Raw genomic sequence first — 17,925 nt, forward strand, 5'->3', positions numbered from 1 at the left:
GACAAATCAATAAATTTTCAATTACATTTTTGGTATTTATCAAAAAAACAAGATTTTTGGATTAAGTGACTTCGAATCTAAAGGTGCGATATGATAAGGTTTTGCGGGATGATTTTTAACGAGTTATTTATTTGATTTATTGGTTTTATTTATTATTGGTTTCATTTTTGTTTATTTTTGTTTTTGATCATTCTGATAAATTGTAATTTTAATTTTATTGTATTTTGATTTAAATATTATGTAATTGTATGTGAGATTTTATTGACTTAAGTTGCCTGAAATAAACGCATTTCATTTCATTCAGGTTTGACATGATCAAGTGTGTAAATGACGGTATCAGAAAGAGAGGAGGGAGTGTCGAAATAACGGCTGATAGAAAAGAATGGAAGAGAAAAATTAACCGACTAAAAAAACCGACCCCACCTAGTGGGATAAGGTGAAGAAAAAGAAGATCTATATTCGAATACCGCAAGTAAAATTGAATGCCCCCAATACGGACACTCGGATCCCACTTGTTTCTGTCGGGAGGCAGTCGTTTTTACTTAATGCGTTCGTACTTAATGCAAATTTAAGACTTATATGGTTTTCTCATGGATACCATTATCAGAACTGGACTAAATTGAAATGAGACCACACGGAAAGCGTCAGCTTTCTAATAAAAAAAGAATCATCAAAATCGATTCACCTAGTCAAAAGCTATGAGGCAATAAACATAAAATCTTACGTTACGGACGTTTCTTCCCGGTTAGGGTACCCCTCCGCATCGTCCCATAAGGAACTTCGTTCCAATAAATTCCACTTACCGCCTCACAAAGAAATCTAGACTCGAAGCCTCTTCGATTGCGTGCCGCGCCGAATCCAGGGGTAGACCAGCCGTGGGGATCCCGTTCATCTTCATGACAACGTCTCCGACCTTCAAGCTGCACATGTCGGCTGCAGAACCAGGAACCACCTGCGCGTCAAATTATTTAGAAGTCCCCTCTTATTCAAGGTCAGGTAAAAGCTAGTCAGTCTCTCTATTCTGGACAGAGCCTGTCAAAATCAAGAATACTTAGAAGAGGAACTATTACTGGTGGTAGGACCTCTTGTGAGTCCGCACGGGTAGGTACCACCGTCCTGCCTATTTCTGCCGTGAAGCAGTAATGCGTTTCGGCTTGAAGGGTGGGGCAGCCGTTGTAACTATACTGAGACCTTAGAACTTACATCTCAAGGTGGGTGGCGCATTTACGTTGTAAATGTCTATGGGCTCCAGTAACCACTTAACACCAGGTGGGCTATGAGCTCGTCCACCCATCTAAACAATAAAAAGAACACGTTCAGAACACGTTCAGTTTTGATGATACCTATACTTAGTGTTTGTATTTTTAGTGGACCGGAAGACGTAGCGTGGGTAGGCTTCCCATGGCATGGACCGATGACTTATTAAGGTTCGCGGGGATCAGCTGGATGTAAGCAGGACTGATCTCTGTGGCTAGGCTTGAGGGAGGCCTATCAGTCATCAGCCGCCCCTTTCTCAGCATCCAACATATAGACTACATAATGAAATTACTTTAATGCCAACTTTTATCTAAATAGATTTAGAAAAGGAAAACTGTTTTATGCGGTATAGATTGCACCATGCAGTGCAGTCCGCCCGCCATACGTTATAATAAGTTTTTTTGACACGATTGGGGCCACCCCTAAATCTGGCCGCCCTAGGACCAGGCCTACCGGGCCTTAGGGTAAATCCGCCACTGGTGGTACCTACCCGTGCGGACCCACAAGAGGTCCTACCACCAGTAAAAAGTTGTATTTAGATACCCTAGAACTTGTTTTACACCGTCTACCCTTTTAAATAAGTCTATAAAACAGTGTTAATGTCATAATGGCTACGCGCCAGCTCTCCCGACAGATGTCAATCGTTGATTTACGATAAGTTTATTTTAAACAGAGATCAATGTCACATTTCACTAGCTCAATTAGAGCGCGCGTAACTCCGTTTTGGCTGAGTACCACTGGCGGGTCAAAGTTTAACAATAGCTAGCTGACCGTTTTAGTGATTGGTTCAATTGAATTTCGTAATTCACAACGGGACAGTCAGTGTAAATAAAAGAAATAATAGTTTAAAAAAACTAACAAAACATAATATGTTTTTGTAGAAAATCCAACTAATAAATAGAAAATAAATTTTAATGAATTTGAATTAAAAATAGTGTAAGAGAAAATGATTTTATTGTAAAAAAAAAAGCGTGGGGTGCTTGGTATCAGTAGTAATAAATATTTTATGAACAGATATGAGTAGAAGGGTTATTTTGATAATATCCTGAAAAGCACCCCACGCTTTTTCTGTTTTTTTAGTTGGATTTTCTATAAAAGCGTATTTTTTTGTTTTTTTTAAATTATTCTATAATTTACACATTTTTTAGTTGAATTTCAATTTTAACAATTTTTTTTTAAATATTGAACTGTCATCGGTCCTTAATAAGTATGCCAAATTTCGAGTTAATCCGACGTTTTGAAGCGGGTCAAAATCATGTTCAAAGATTCCGTTACATACATACCTACGTCTGAAGCTAATAAAAGCGTATTAAACAAACATACATCGTCTAAAGCTAATACAGGTATATTAAAAAGAGGGGAGATGTTAGTGAAATATAATTGACATCTTCGTCTTCTTCGTGTCCTTGCCCTATATTGGGGAGCAGCATGTTGTTTTTTATTGCTTAAATGTGTAGACGAGCTCACAGCCCACCTGGTGTTAAGTGGTTACTGGAGCCCATACACATCTACTACGAAGGGTGGGGCAGCCGTTGTAACTATACTTGAGACCTTAAAACTTATATCTCAAGGTGAGTGCGCATTTACGTTGTAGATGTCTATGGGCTCCAGAAACTACTTATCACCAGGTGGGCTGTGAGATCGTCCACCAATCTAAGCAATAAAAAATACCCAAAAAATTCAAAGATTCAACTGTACTATATTTAATTGTAGCGCCATCTAGTTAATGCTGAATTAAAATGTCTATTTTAGTATCATAATACTTTGCTACATACTGATTGAATATCCAAAAATATGACACAGATGGCAGTAATCTATCGCATTGACTAAGCAAATTGTTTTATCTAACGGCAGGCAACGATGCGCCCTTGGCATTGCTGATGTCCATGGGCGACGGTAACCACTCACCATCAGATAGGCCGTATGGTCGTCTGCCTACAGGGTCATAAAAATATATTTATTAAAAAATATCACATTTTTTAATCTTAATTTTAAATAAACGACGACGGTGACCGGATATCCGGTTGCCTTATGACCCTCCTTAAATACCACGCTTCATACAGTTTGCGTGGCCATTTTTACAGAGTTCTTTGTGCTAACCCGTTTTCGTTATTTATTACCTTAATGACCTCAATAGGAGCATCTTCCGAGGGTCTGCTAATCTCCAGGCCCCAGTCCTCGTGGCCACCTCGTTCTAAGTGTACCACCAGCTCCATCTAAAATAGTAATGGTCAATTAACTTACGCTTCAGTTTAAACCTTTGAAGTCGTCGTGGCCTAAAGAATAAGACGTCCAGTGCATTCGTGTTGAGCGATGCACCGGTGTTCGAATCACGCAGGCGGGTACCAATTTTTTTAGTGAATTACGTACTCAACAAATGTTCACGATTGACTTCCACGGTGAAGGAATAACATAGTGTAATAAAAATCAAACCCGCAAAATTATAATTTGCGTAATTACTGGCGGTAGGACCTCTTGTGAGTCCGCGCGGGCGGGGCAGACGTTGTACCATAAAAATTAAAACTTAAAACTCATGTTTCAAGGTCTTTGATATCTATGAGCTCCGGTAACCACTTAACACCAGGTGGGCCGTGAACTCGTCCACTGACCTAACCAATGACTAACAAATGCGTTTGTTATCTTACAAAGGATGTAAAAGCCTTCAAAAAAGCCGTGAGATTTCGACTTGAAGACTAAAAATGGACTCCAATAACCTTATAACAAATATATTTTCGTTCAACCCTTAATCTAATCAACAAAAAGAGGATGCAAATTGCTCAGTCTTAACCCCTTGTAAGCCCCTTGTAACATTTCTGTAACAATCTATAAAAAATCCAAAAATAATATTCACACAGGCCAAACTAATTTCCTTTTAAGCCCATTGTTACTTCACTGTCACATTCTGAAAAACGTGCTTCATCTAGATATTAATAGGTGAAGCAAATACTTTGTACCCATTTTTAGGAAAATTGCGCGGACGGAGGAGTATGAAATTTCCCACACTCATGTAGAATATAGAGAAGATAGAGAAGAAGTGCAGAACGCTAATTTTTTTTTTAATTACTCATTAAAAATACAATAAATCAAGAAAAAAAAATTACACACACTAAGATAGTACTTGACTGATACTGAGATAGTATTTGACACAACACATGTATATTTAGACTCCTTTTATTGTCAAACTTTGCCTAATTAAGCAAAATTTAAAGATTTAAAAGTTTGGGATTGAAATTGAGAATGTATAGTTTTGGCGTAATCTGTGATTAAAGAACTATAATAATCTTTGACAATAGAACCATAATAATGTTCAAAATAATTACAATTAATTATAGTCGTATTTCGGTTACTGGGTGACCAACATTCAAAATTAACATTATTATTTATTGTCATTATTATTAAGGAGTCCAACGCTCATATAAATATTAGCCTATCCATTAAGTACATGTGTTTTCTACATGGATACCAAGTTTCAAGTCAATCGGATGCATGGTTTAGTTGTTGTAACGGAACATCCGTAAAAACTATTCTAGATTTATATATTAGTATAGATTAGTCCTTAAACGTAATTTATTTTAGAATTTATGATCATGGAGTTCTTATTCTCGCTTCGGTTTCCTCAATACTGAGGGTCGTGACCACCTCAAGGCAACAAGGGTTTAATCTGGATCATTTTACGCCATTTGCTCTTATCTGCCGCCTAGTATAATTATGTAGATCATGGGTTACAAGGGGTTAATTAGGGTTAACGTCAATATCATCTACTAGCTTTTGTCCGCGTCGTCGTCCACATGGAATAGTTACTTCGGCATAACGCTAAATTTTACCCGCCTCTTCATTAACGTAGAAAGAGAAAAATTTTTTTGATTAATAGAATGTTAAGGAGCTATTTAAGGTACCAAAATCACGCTTTTTAACCGACTTCAAAAGAGGAAGTTATCAATTCAACCATATATTTTTTATCTCGAGAATGCTTGGACCGATTCTATAATTATTTTTTTCTTTTTTTTGTTGACCAGTGGTTCCTGAGATTAGCGCGTTCAAACAAACAAACTCTTCAGCTTATTAAGTATAGATTACACGCACGCAAAATTGCACTTACCGTAATTAAATGTGTATAGATAGATCTCTATCCGAACGGAGCACCGGTTAGTCCGCCAGTCAAATTTTAACTGAGACTTTTGGCTTGAACCGATTTGACCCCATTCGAGATTTCAGCACGACTTCGGCAGCTCAAAGAATCCGGTCATTGCAAGAGTGCGAAACGCCGTATAGCTTGTCATGAATAATGCTTTCGTATCAATAAATAAACAGCTGGAAACAAATCTGTTACTGGTGGTAGGACCTCTTGTGAGTCCGCGCGGGTAGGTACCACCACCCCGCCTATTTCTGCCGTGAAGCAGTAAGTAATACGTTTCGGTTCGAAGGGTGGGGCAGCCGTTGTAACTACATTTGAGACTTCAGAACTTATATCTCAAGGTGGATGGCAAATTGACGTCGTAGATTTCTATGGGCTCCAGTAGCCACTTAACACCAGGTGGGCTGTGAGCTCGTCCACCCATCTAAGCAATAAAAAAAAAAGAATGAAAAACAGTCGACGTCGCCTTAAACACGTTATTACGGATCCTCCCAATCCACTAGGGGTGTTTTTAGGTACCTCAAGCACCGGTCACTGTTCTCGTCGAACCCGTCGCTTGCGACGAAGGGCTCGGCGAGTAAATTAACCCACGGACACAGCCCACTCAGTTCTTGCCGGATCTTCTTAGTGGGTCACGCTTCCGATCGGGTGGTAGATTCTGCGAAGCACGGGTCTTGCTAAGGTTTAGTGTTAGCAAAGTTCTCAAGTTTGAGCCCCGTGGGCTCACCTACTTGCTCGGTTACGCTGACATAGCCTCTCAAGGCTACCAGTTTAGTCAGAAAAAAAATCTAATTACTCTAACGCTTATCAATTGCATGTCGGTGACGCGAATCCATAAGTTTTTGCCGCTACCAAAAACTACGCAATGCGACTAAAGAACTTTTCACTTGAAACAAAAAAATATGTTTTTTGTCACACAAAAACAAACTTAATACCATCTAGTTTCGTTCGGCATATCTAGACGGCCGCGACGATACGTTGAGACGAAATGCGTCTAATTCATTTTCTTGTTCTCCTAACGATCCATTTGGCCGTCGCGAAGAACAACAATGTTAAGACGCTGACGGAGAGCCTGGGACGGGAGATAATTGAAATCGACAACCCAATAAAAGGTATGTAAGAGGTAAGACTTTAGCTGGGATGAAAGAAGATTTAGCCCGTGGGACCTCGAATGGAGGCACAGATGAGTACCAGGAGCATGGGGGTTCTCCGAACAGGTAGACCGATGACTTAGTGCGCACGGCGAGAAGTCGTTGGATGCGGAAGGCGGAGGACCGCATTCTGTGGAAGGCATTGGGTAAGGCCTTTGTCCAGCAGTGGGCAGATAAAGGCTGGTGATGATGATGATGACCGGCTTCAGACTTTAACTTAGGCTTCGGACCGCGTCTCACACCAATGCGTCATCAAGGTTTGCTTTTATTGTCCTTTTTGTACTGGCTCCTAGTCTCATATAACACTATAATTTCACACAACACGTGCAGCAAGAACTACTTCACAAATGTTCACGATTTACTTCCAACGGTGAAGGAATAACATCGTATAACAAAAAACAAAGCCGATAATTTGCGTAATTACTGGTGGTAAGACGTCTTGTGAGTCCGCACGGGTAGGTACCACCGCCCTGCCTATTTCCGCCGTGAAGCAGTTATGCGTTTCGGTTCGAAGAGCAGGACAGCCGTTGTACTATTAAAACTGAGACCTTACAACTCATGTCTCAAGGTGGGTGGCATCATTTACGTTATAGATGTCTGTGGGCTCCGGTAACCACTTAAAACTATAAAACAATCAAAAAGTCAATGTAAATGAAGTTCTATGAGAGGAGACGCCTTAAAAATACGAGCAACCTCTGTTTATTTCGGTCCTTCCTTTAACAATCAGCATCTCATAGCGTCCATAGTGCTTACAGCAGCAGCCATCAGCCATTTTCCCTTTTTCTTCCAACTCGCGATTCTGATGCAATATGCATCTACATAAAGAAATAACCTCTGAACTATGAGGTCTCATTTGAGGGCGCTAGGGCAGATGCTAGCAAGTTCTTTCCAGCAGAGCCTCTGAGCTCACCCACTCATTCAGCTGAAGCAGAAGACGCAGAGTCACCATACCAATCAAAAGAATTTCGAAAGCATTCCATGCTAAAACTATTCCTTGACAGAACTACCTCCGGGCCTCGAAGAGGAGCCGTCGGCTGAGAATGACGAAGACGGAACCAGCGCCACTCTGCGTCCAGGAACGAAGGGGGGAACCAATAAATCCTCCACGGTTCGTCATTTTGAACTTAGTGCTATGAGTCTGTTCAAGACGATATTTCCCGAGCGCTACGACATGTTCAAACGAGGCCTATAGAAAATACTTGACGGTATGCAGCGGCTTGGCTCTGCCTCTGGCATTGCTGACGTCCATGGGCGGCGATAGCCAACCACCCACTCGTCCAACTATCTAAACAATACAAAAACCGCTAAGGATTTCGTAGACATCCAAATCAAACCTGCAAAATTATAATTTGCGTAATTACTGGCGGTAGGACGTGTTGTGAGTCCGCACGGGTAGATACCATCACCCTGCCTATGTCTGCCGTGAAGCAGTAATGCGTTTCGGTTTGAAGGGCAGTGCAGCCGTTTAACAATACTGAGACGTTAGAACTTATATATCTCAAGGTGGATGGCGGCATTTACGTTATAGATGTCTACGTATAGTTGCTCCGGCAATTAATATAATTAACATCAGACGAGTCATGAGCTCGTCCATCCAACAACGCAAAAAATATATCAAAACGTGAATACGCCATTCAGTATAGGACTTCGAATCAAAATCTGACGATATAACCAGTCCCACCAAACTAATTCGTGAGGAATCTCGGAGACCAGCACCACGACGTCAGTAGGTAAACCTGATTGAGCACTTTACAGACTGCAACGGCTAAAGCTATGAGCAGAGCGGAAACGACAAACTCATCTGTCGACGACGAGGCCAAAATCGAGAGGGAACTAGCTGAGATGTACAAAGATAATTCGGGTGAGCCTTGTGGAAACTAAAAACGCGCCCAATACTAAAACACACTAAAACAAAATACCTACCATATTTTGTTTTTATCCTATCTATTTTTTACTGGTGGTAGGAACTCCTGTGAGTCCGCGCGGGTAGATACCATCATCCGGCCTATTTCTGCCGTGATGCAGTAATGCATTTCGGTTTGAAGGGTGGGGCAGCCGTTGTAACTATACTGAGATCTAAGAACTTATATCCCAAGGTGGGTGGCGGAACTTACGTTGTAGATGTCTATGGGCTCCGGCAACCACTTAACACCAGATGGGATGTGAGCTCGTCCACCCAACTAAGCAAAATAAAAAATCTATTTCTGGTAACTTCGATGGATTACGCTAGCTTCACCGAAGGTAAGCTCACCAGGGGGCTCATCCTTGGAGAGTTTGCTAACACTGGCCCTAATAAGAGCCGCGCTTCGCAGAATCTACCGCTAGATCGGAAACGCGACCCACTGAGAAGATCCGACGGAGAAACTCAGTGGGCTGTGTCTATGGGTTAATTCGCTCGTCGAGCCCTGGTGTTGTGTGATGGTGACTGGTGCTTGTGGTACCTAAAACACCGTTAATGGATACGAACAATGCCACATCAAAGTCAAATCAAAGTATTATACACAACACGGCCTGATGTGTTACTCTTTGTTATTAGATATCATAAGCTATGCCAGAACAGATAGCTATACAGAAGTATGAGCAATATAACATAGTAGTGTTACGCGCTGGGTTTCGGGATAAATAAAAAATCATCCGAATTACGAATTAAAACTGTATTCAACACTTAGAACACTTAAAACACTTTAAAATTCTCAATTCGCTTCTTCCGCTTCGCTTCAGGTGATCCGTTCGCTGTTTCGCTTCGAGTAGTTCCGATTACTGACTGACTGCGCGCCATCTCTGCAACCTTTTATAGCCGATACCACATCCCTAGAATTATCGAGAATATTCCACACAAGTCGAATATTGGGTGTTTCCGCTATCTGACAATAGATGGCATTGTATCTCTCGAGCGTTCTAGATGCTAATAGATCCTTGGATATTCGTTCGACTATTCGGCGATAGATGGCGTCACTCTTACCGGCGTAACATTAGTATGGCATTCAAAAAGCTAATCCCTTAATGTCGGTATTTATTTATTTATTTAGACACACCAACAGCAATACACACAAAACATTCAAGCTTAAAATTAACATGCATAAAATTAAGTACTTGTATGTGTAAGCCAGTTACAGGCATGTACAGCAATCTCTTATAACGCACTATGACATGTTACAGCAATTTTATATATATCTAGTAGACTCTGAGAGAGACCAATCCGAATTATAACGAGAATGAATCTATTTGCAAAAGACCTTAAAGACTAAAACATACTTTAACAAACAAAAGAAAGCAAAGTTAGGCAATCCAGGCGCCTTAGTTAGTAACAGAAATCTATATATTAATACGCGAAGCAAAAACTTTGTATCCCTTTTTACGAAAATTGCGCGGACGGACGAGTATGAAATTTTCCACACTTACAGAGAATATAGAGAAGAAGTGCACAATGCTAATATTTTTTTAAAATAATGCATAAAAGATACATTAAATCAATAAAGAAAACGTTACACACACTACATACCATGTATTTGACGCACACACGCATGCATACTATTTATTTATTTTCAAACTTTTGTTCTTGACGTCTGTTGTCAAATTGAGAATAGATTAAATATTGTTTGTCTTTATTAATAATCTTTTATAGTGTAGCCTTGGCGAAATTTGTGATTATAGAAGTATAAAATACAATCATAATAGTGTACAAACTCATTATACAATTCCAATTAATTATAGTCGAATTTCGACTACTGGAGGACCTCTAGTCAATTTAATTACTTCAGTGCGCCGCGTAGGGCACCGGTGAACTACATGACCGTGAAAGGGTTAACTAAAACCGTTATATTTTATTAGATTACCAAACAGATCGCTCGGAAGCGGATAGTAGCTCCACGACTGTACACAAGGAGGAGGGTAATCTGATCGCCAGGAGCAGAGCGTCGGGGTCAGTATATGTAATTGAGTAAATAAAATGTAACACATGCTATTTTTAACCGACTTCAAAAAAGAAGGAGGCTCTCAATTCGACTGTATGTTTTTTTTCTTATGTTAGTTACCTCATAACTTTTGACTGAGTGAATCGATTTTGATGATTCTTTTTTTATTACAAAAGCTGACGCTTCCCGTGTGGTCCCATTTCAATGTAGTCCAGTTCTGATAATTGTATCCATGAGAAAACTATATAAGTCTTAAATTCGCATTAAGTACGTGCGCGACAAATAGATGAATAACTCAATAACTCAATATCACGCCAACCGATTTCGGTGATTATTGTTTTTAGTGTAATATTCATTTGTTTTGAAATATCTTTTTTTTCTATTTGAAGTCGGTTTTTGTTAAAGCATGTGTATTTACAATTATTTATTGACGTGATACCGTCTTAAAAATTAACAAACATCGGTTGCACGCACGAAAAAGTGTCACGTTCCGCCTGAGTCTGAGCGTGCGAACGAGAGCGCGGAACGAGCGATAGAGAGGCACGATCGGCCCGAGATTGTGACTCATTTATTTCTCTCCTCGCGTGACGTCAGAGCAAACCGACATTACAGACAACCAATATTTCTCATAGCCTATAAAGTAGACAAGCGAAGATCTCGCCTCTCGTATTAAGACCATGGACATCAGAATGGCCCAAGTTTTATGCTCCACATCTTATTTCTCAAATTAATTAAGTAAATTATAATTATCGTAGATTTCAATTCTTCTAACAGGATTTCGTTTATCCTGTAAAATATTCTAAAACCTGAACTGAGAAGTAGTTAGAAAAATTCGGTTACCGCCAGCAGGAATCGAACTCCGGTACAGACGCTCACTTACCAACACGTGGGCTGGATGCTCGTCTGCCAACAAAATAATAATAAAAATAACTAATTTTGGGTGTCATACGCCCGACACAAGTGCTAACTTAAACTAATCTAAGTTGAATTGTTTAATATTGAAACTGTTTAACTTGAGACAAAGCTTAGGATAATACTTAAATTTTATGTACGTTAATATGATAATGTAAGGAAAATTGTAAGATAAATTGGAAAAGATATATAAATAGTTAGGAGTCACATACCTTCTCACTACCGCTGCCGTGTGCGTGAGAGAAAGAGACGCCAGACAGACTGGCGCCGTAACGCGTCACGTAACGAAGCGGTTTACCCTCCTATAAGAAGACATCACTTCAAAAACCAATTGGGTGTTCCAAAAAAGAATTATTTCTTTTTCAGCTTCAAGTTTCAACCAAATTTGAACAGTCGAGAGGAAATCGAAAGGTTCCGGACCTCAGTCGATGACATTAGCTGTGATAAAGTCACACAGAGATTGGGATTGGTAAAACCTTACTATGACATTCGCCTCGAAAAGCTTAACTATAAAAAAATCAAACAAACAATTGAATGAATCGTTAAGTTTTTGGTTGATTCAGTGAAATTAACGAAATAATATTGTATTTCTTCGTGGCTTTAGGGAGCTCTGGGCTGCCGGTAGGGTAGGCAGCGGCTTGGCTCTGCCCCTGGCATTGCTGAAGTCCATGGACGACGGTAACCACTCACCACTTTTTACTGGTGGTAGGACCTCTTGTGAGTCCGCGCGGGTGGGTACCACCACCTTGCCTATTTCTGCTGTGAAGCAGTAATGCGTTTCAGTTTGAAGGGTGGGGCAGCCGTCGTTACTATACTTGAGACCTTAGAACTTGTATCTCAAAGGTGGGTGGCGCATTTACGTTGTGGATGTCTATGGGCTCCAGTAACCACTTAACATCAGGTGGGCTGTGAGCTCGTCCACACATCTAAGCAATAAAAAATAATAAAAAAAAACCATCGGGTGGGCCGTATGCTCGTCTGCCTACACGGGCAATAAAAACCGTTCATGAATTATCATCAAACGTCAAAAGCAACTGTCAACTGTCATAACGTCAAAATTGACATTGATAGACGATGCTTAAAAAAAAACATGTGTGAAATTCACACGTGGTAGAAGTGAAACTTTAAAAAATTAAAATACAACTAGTATATGTAAAATTTTGTCATTAGTAAATAATTGTAAATCATCTTTTATAGAGTGAGGTAGCGCTCTCTGCGAATTGCTATTTTAAATTCACGAATAATCCTAAATTAAAATTCACCACAAGAGGTTTCATACACACGTCAGTATAAAAAAATCTCATAGATGGCGCTGTATTAAAAAAACACTACGGACTTATTTTTTCGTTTCATCGAGTTTGAAGTAACAACGATTCTAAAGAAGTTTCACTTCAAAAACTATGGAGGGTAAGAATAAACAGTGAGCAGCACCATCTCAGTGTATTAAAAAACGTCCGCTGAGAGGGAACCAATTAAGATGGCGCCACAGTAGCAAGTGGAAGGATTTTAAAAACGGGGCCATTAAATTAGCACACTTCACTTCAACCCGACACACTTCGCTCTGTTTAAAGCTGCTATATTCACATCATTCCCACTTCCTACACTAGCGCTATTTCGGTGAGTCTTCCGACAACAACTTGCTGCTCACAGGCGAACTTTAACTTGTCCCCTATACAAGATGGCGCTCCTTGCTTCTTTTACTACTCTACCCTCCATATTTTAAGCGACTGCAGAGATTCTCAATTCTATTTTTGTGGCAATACGCTATTAAGATTCAAAATTTGACGACGCACAAAGACAAACTTAAGTTAGAAAGTTGTTTACTTGCTCACGTGTTATATAGTGTAATAATAAATAATCAATTAATTCGCTTTTATTACTGGTGGTACTCTTGCGAGTCCGCGCGGGTGGGTACCACCACCCTGCCTATTTCTGCCGTGAAGCAGTAATGCGTTTCGGTTTGAAGGGTGGGGCAGCCGTTGTAACTATACTTGAGACCTTAGAACTTATATCTCAAGGCGGATGGTGCATTTACGTTGTGGATGTCTATGGGCTCCAGTAACCACTTAACACCAGGTGGGCTGTGAGCTCGTCCACCCATCTAAGCAATAAGAAAAAGAAATAGTTTGGTATCTTCGTTTGTTTTTAACACGTTCGCTGCGGCAAGTAAAATCTTAAACCTTTGTCTGGTGCGGCGGCGGGCCAAATTATGCCCCCAATGATTTTTCCGCCAGTGCGTGGTAGGTCTTTTTCGACACGTCAGCACAAGGTTAGATTAAATTGCTATAACTTTGCGAAAACATAATGTAGGTGAACAGTTTTTGGACTGTTGGAAAAACCTTGAACCCAACTTCTTTAGATTTGATTCGCCCCGGGATCTGCCGAACACAAAATGAGAAATAAACCAGGGAAAGTGGCGGGTCGATATCGACCAGAACCGCACTAGAAAGTATTTTTAGTAGTGATGGGAAAGACAAAAATAAGGGGATATCGAAAATAAAACAGAATTAAAGTAAAGAAATAAAAATTGTTTATTTAATTATTTATTAATGGCTGTCTTTAAAACATTTCGCACAAAGATTTTGCTTGCACATTCTGCAGTATGTTTAAATTTTTTTTACTTTCCTTTTCACCTCGGAACTCTTCATGGTTTTTCGCAGTTTTTCATTTTCTTGAAGGAAAATATCTTCTAACTGCTGTCACTATCACTATCTGCACCGCAAATTAATTTATTTTCCAAAATATTTATCTTTCTTTTGTTGCCTGACATCGTGCCTTTAATTTTAAGGAATAAAAAAAACGTGACGTACGTCAGTTCCGATAGCTTGCCCAACACTAACTGGCGAGGCGGGCGCTCTGTGCGGTATCGGGCCGCCAACAGCCTGTTGGGACGGCGGGCCACAATAGGCCTCCTCCCGCACCGAGTTGATATTTTTTACCGTCAGTGCGTGATAGGCCGATAAAGGCCTGCCGTGATGTTTTTATAGGGAACACCTATACTTTTGACCACAATCTCAAATATATATTTGTCTTTGTCGTACCTTTACAAACACCTGAGATAATCGTTCCGCACCAGCGGGAGGGACATAGTTTTCTTCGTCCGCACCAGGTGAAATTCCGCGGCAGGCTGATTTGGGCCTGTTCCGCAGTGAACGTGTTAACCGCTCAACTGGAACATTCGGTGGCGCGACAATTGCTGATAACGATACAACAGCTTTATAGCTAAGACTAGGTGATGATCGTTCCGTCATAGCTGACCTCCTGATCCTTCACCAGACCGAGCCTCCAGTAGCGGACACCTCGTCGGGACAGAAAATGGCGGATCTGATCTCAAAACATATCTTCATAATATATCTGTTGTTGCTCAAATAAATTCCTTGGTGTATTTTAACCTGTTTCTTTTGTACCGGGGGTAGGATCTTCGCACGCGATCCGCTCGCTGGGGGGAGAGAGGTTTATTGCTATCTTATCGCGTTTGACGGAGATGTATACGCCATCAAAACTATCAACGGTAAGACGTATACTATTAGACATAAAACCCCTAGATATATAGATCAAGATGAAGGCTGGTCAAGTCCTGTCACGTCAGCTTCCTTCAAGTTCTTCAGGTCGATCTATTCTTCGTTCGTCGAGTAGCATTAAGGTTCGCAATTCAGCAGTGAACCGACCTATACTTTCCTGAGATGGTCGTGGAAGGCGACTAAGTGATTTTTCGTGGTTACCGTATTAAAATACCAATGATATCATTCCCAAGGTGGGTTCAGTCGTCAAAATCAGGCGGCAAATTGTAGCACTCCTTCCAAATTCCTATACAGCATGAGAAGGACAAACTACGCGGACTTCACGTAATATCGGATAAGGGCACCAAGAAATCCCTTCATCGTGGAAACAGTTCGCGGTCATAAATCAAGCATTCCCTTAATTTGTTAAGACTAAGACTGGGCTGTGAGCTCGTCCACCTTTCTATACAATAAAAAAAAAAAAAAAAGAATGTTTTTAATGTCTTAAATCTGTTCAATAAGTTACTTATAGCTCAAAGTACACACAATACAATAATATCGATCGCTTCGTCGCGCAGATAACAATTCATATTGGACATTAAAGATAATATTTCTAAACTGATACGCTGTAGGGATGTTATCCAGTGTGGATTTGATATATATTTATAATTTATCACCTAACACCACCCACATGATAACCCTATCAACATTGGTCAAGAATATATACGTCGGGTTAAGACTCAGACATCAGGAATGTAACCAAGTTATAGCGCATAGGAATTTATTACTATTTAATAATCATTAATTGTAACCCAGTGATTTAAATAAAGTTTAAAAATGGAGACTGAACTAATTAAATGACAATCGTGAATGATAACGGTCGCATAGGGCAGTACTATCTGTCACGGACAGAGTTCCGTGCACCCACCGCAATAGAGACAGTACCAATCGTCAAAGACAATGCTCCAAATCCAATATTGTGCAGTACTGACTGTCGAGAGACAGTAGTCCATACACCAAGAAGCATCCGCTCAATTGCGTGCAGAGCACTCTGCACAACGGCTTATAAAGAACTAATTCCCCACCCGACGATACCGCAATCGTGCTGCCATCTCGGCCCACCTGATGGTAAATTGTTACCGTCGTCCATATACTTCAGCAATGCCAGGGGCAGAGCCAAGCCGCTGCCCACCGTTAAGTACTCTTCACAAGCCTCGTTTGAAGAAGGACATGTCAAAGCGCTCGGGAAATACCGTGGAGGGAGCTCATTCCAAAGCCGAATGGTACGTGGCAAAAAAGATCTCTGGAAACGCACTGTGGATGAACGCAGTGGACACCGGATAGGAACGAAGTTCCTTATTATAAAACTATGAATTTTAAGTTCTATTCGAGGTATAAAGAAAATAAAACTGGAGGTTTCGTAACAACCGACGGTCATTCGGTAACGTGTGAACTTATTGTGGTACACTTCATTCACGGTTGTTTGCATAAGAGTTAGTGTATTGCGCAAACGAACGCTCTGAGATCGTGGTCAATTCATGATAAAAAAATATGTTATTTTTGTACGTTATTACAAAGTTAAATCGTACACTGTGTGCATTACTAATAAAAATCTTACATTACGGACGCTTTTTCCCGGTTAGGGTACCTCTCCGCATCGCCCCATAAGGAACTTCGTTCCAATAAAAGACATATCTAGAGGTCCTATTAGTTCTATTTGCTATTGGTTGCTGTAAGACCCACTGAGCTTCTCGCCGGTTCTTAGCAGTGGGTTTATTATATGTTTATTATATATTTTATTATATGTTATTAATGATTACAATTCAATGTGCAATCTTCCGCGAAATGAAAGATAGCGATAAGGCATTTGATTTGAGTTCAATTCCCGCTTCGGTTAATGATGTTTGAAATACTTTTAAGTAGATTGTATACATTATATATACATACAATATTGTATACATTAATCTCTGGTTTCCACAGTACAGAGAACCCAAGTTTGAGATCAGACGACCGCGTGTTATTTGACCCAAAAAAAAAACTTATTCAAAAATGATTTTCTGTGTTATACGTGAAGCAAAAACTTTATACCACTGGTTTAATTTAATATTTAATTCACATAAATATATAAGACTAGCCGTACTCGCCCGCTTCGCTGGACATTTAAAATTAACATTATTATTTATTGTCATTATTATTAGGGAGTTCAACACTGATATAAATATTAGCGTATCCATTAAGTACATGTATTTTCTACATGAATACCAAGTTTCAAGTCAATCGGATGCATGGTTCAGTAGTTATAACGGAACATCCGTAAAAACCACTGTAGATTTATATTGTTACGCCTACCGCCGAATAGTCGAACGAATATCCAAGGATCTAGTAGCACCTAGAACGCTTGAGACGTACAACGCCATCTATTATCAGATAGTGGAAACACAATATTAGAGATGTGTGGAATATTATCGATAATTCTAGGGATGTGGTATCAAAGTAAACTAAAGTCTCAATCAGAGAGCTCAGACGCACACCTACCTGGAACGTCTGTGGAATGCTAAGCCCGGGAAAGTTAGATATAGTGGAGAATCAAAACTAGACTTTCCACTATATGCCTTCGTAGGGTACTGGAATTCTTCGGATATATTGCTCGTAAAGAGGGTCACAATCTAGAACAGCTGATGGTGACAGGAAAGGTAGATGGCAAACGTCCCAGAGGACGCAGTCCCACGAGATGGTCGGACCAAATACGATCTTCTCTAAACATCAACTTCCACAATGCCCTTCATGAAGCTAAAGATCGCAGCAGATGGAGGGAAATCGTTCGGGAGAAGCTGATGCAGCGGGGGAGTCACGACCCTCGGTAATGAGGAAAACGACGCGAGGAGGAGGAGAGGTATCGACTGTAAAAGCATTGCAGAGATGGCACGCAGTCAGTTAGTAATCGGAACTACTCGAACGGATCACCTGAAGCGAAGCGGAAGAAGCGAATTGAGAATTTTAAAGTATTTACGAAGTGTTTTAAGTGTTCTAAGTGTTGAATACAGTTTTTCTATACT

General features: G+C 40.2%; 1 protein-coding gene across 1 annotated transcript; it reads left to right on the plus strand.

The window, feature by feature from the left end:
* The first annotated feature begins 6,322 nt into the window (after positions 1–6,322).
* Positions 6,323–14,760, plus strand: LOC101741234 (uncharacterized). Its single transcript, XM_004922108.5, has 6 exons — positions 6,323–6,504; positions 7,545–7,651; positions 8,299–8,404; positions 10,375–10,465; positions 11,736–11,838; positions 14,646–14,760. Exons 1-6 carry the CDS (start codon positions 6,381–6,383, stop codon positions 14,739–14,741), a joined length of 627 nt encoding a protein of 208 aa, XP_004922165.1. The 5' UTR covers positions 6,323–6,380; the 3' UTR covers positions 14,742–14,760.
* The last annotated feature ends 3,165 nt before the right edge of the window (positions 14,761–17,925 follow it).

This window comes from Bombyx mori, chromosome 11 (assembly GCF_030269925.1).
Source record: "Bombyx mori chromosome 11, ASM3026992v2".
NCBI lineage: Eukaryota > Metazoa > Arthropoda > Insecta > Lepidoptera > Bombycidae > Bombyx > Bombyx mori.